Source organism: Psammomys obesus, unplaced genomic scaffold (genome assembly GCF_907164565.1).
Source record: "Psammomys obesus unplaced genomic scaffold, mPsaObe1.curated_primary_1811, whole genome shotgun sequence".
In the NCBI taxonomy this organism is placed as follows: domain Eukaryota; kingdom Metazoa; phylum Chordata; class Mammalia; order Rodentia; family Muridae; genus Psammomys; species Psammomys obesus.
The window spans coordinates 26493789-26495591 of record NW_026592890.1 but is presented as its reverse complement, the minus strand read 5'-3'; the positions used below and the strand labels follow the sequence as shown (position 1 = coordinate 26495591).

Here is a 1803-nt window from a genome sequence, read left to right as displayed (position 1 = left end):
GAGGAGCGGCCAGTGAACCTAGAGAGAAGAGAGCCTCAGGCTATCTCTAGAAAAGGAGAGAACTCATCCAGAAAACGGACACCCTGCCTCTGGTTCCTAAGGTCGCCTACCTCAGGCTCCCTCCCGCCCCTGGAATCCCTTCTCCACCCACTTTCCTGTACACTAGTGGGGGCCACATACAAATCTATATAAATATAGATCAGACATCCGGCGCCTTGGTTACGTAAATAAGGGATGTGGGGAAGCAATCAGGAACGCTGAATATTCATCTGGAGTCCTTGGAGAGGCTCCAGACTGCGAGGGGGAGGGGAAGCAGGCGACAAGGAAAGGCCTGACCTCGGGGTCTGAAAACCAACTTGGAGTGGGAGGGCCTGGAAGGGGAAGGTGGAAAGGGAGTGGTGAGAATGAGTGTGGGAAGGAAGCCAGAGCCGAGCCGTCCTCGGTCCCAGCCGCCAGGGAGAGGAGGTGGCCAGGCGCGCTCGCCCGCCCGGCTCATGCCAGTCCCGCTCGGCTGCCTTTTGATGCTCGCGGGGCGCAAAGCTCCATCCATCTGTAGGTCTCAGAGCCCGAGCCTCGGGAGCGACAGGAGACGAGAGACAAAGTGAGAGACGGTGGGTGGGAGAGAAAGACCAGCTAGAGAGAGACCACGCTGATTCTCACTCTCTCTTTTAACCCAACAACAACAACAAAGTTGCAAATTGGATTCCTGGATCAAAATCCTACAGGCCCAGAGGAGATAAAAGTTCAGGCATCGCTGCACCTCTTGGTGCCCACCAAGACTCCCAGACCCTTCGCTCCAGGAGGGGGGGTGGGCTGTCGAATATCAGCGGAGAGATGGCTTGGAACGTAGCCTGGTGCTCAGTGTTGCCCCTGTGGCTCCTCTGGGGTGCTGGCTGCTCCAGCGCCGCGTCAGGGGACGGCAGCAGCGCGTTTCCTTTTGACATCGAGGGGAGCTCAGTGGTCGGCAGGCAAGACCCGTCAGAGACCAGCAACCCGCGTGTGACACTGGGACGCCTGTTGCCCGCGGTTGAGGTACGTGTCCCCTGCCCTGCCCTTACCACCTTGCTCCGCACCTGTGCCAGCAGGCTGGGGCCACAACTCTCTTTCTTCCTGTCCCTTTTTGACAACGTAGTCTTTCACCTGTATTATGTCCCCTCGGTTGAAATTAAGGGTTTTGTGTCGTGAGTTGGATTTGGGTGTGGGCTGGAAGTTGAGGCTTTGGATCATGTCTCTGTTCCAGCTGATGAAAGGAGAGCACACTTCCTTTCCTGCTGGGATCTGTTAGGCTCACGTGAGACACAGCAGTGTGCTGCTGCTGGTCCTTTCTTTGGTTTGTTCCCATACTCACTTTGTCAAGCCTTGGCACCTAATGTGCGTGCCCCTCGCTGTCTCCCTGGTCCCCTCTGCTGTTTGAACAATGGGAACAATGTTACTAAAAGACCTAACTTGTGTTCTTCAGGGCTGGGGGGTGGGTTCATCGGTGAACAAGGCTGTTAGAAAATCTCGGGGCAGGTACCTTAAGCAGAAATGAACCGTTGTAATCCAGGGGCAAGATTAAACCAAACTCCGTTCCGTTCCCAGAGTAAAGCCGATCAGGATATACTATTGCTCAAATGCCTATCCAAAGACATTTGGAGAAACAGGATATGTCCATAGTAAGTGATTTAAGAGCCCCTGACCCTGGAGAGACAGTAGCATGTCCAGGCCGTGGGAGATGCTAAGTCGGAGGAAAATAAAGTCACCTAAGTTCATGGGAAAGGAAAGAGCAATTGGCCTAACAAGACACACATTCCCCTCCCCTAC

At 54.7% G+C, this 1803-nt stretch overlaps 1 protein-coding gene across 1 annotated transcript in view; it reads left to right on the top strand.

Moving 5' to 3' along the window:
- Positions 1 to 439: 439 nt before the first annotated feature.
- The window catches only part of Lama4 (laminin subunit alpha 4), a 146252-nt gene continuing 144888 nt past the window's right edge, over positions 440 to 1803 (top strand). Inside the window, exon 1 of the mRNA XM_055616170.1 lies at positions 440 to 1032. Coding sequence (XP_055472145.1) covers positions 835 to 1032 — 198 coding nt within the window. The 5' untranslated portion in view covers positions 440 to 834. The remainder of the gene's footprint in view (positions 1033 to 1803) is intronic.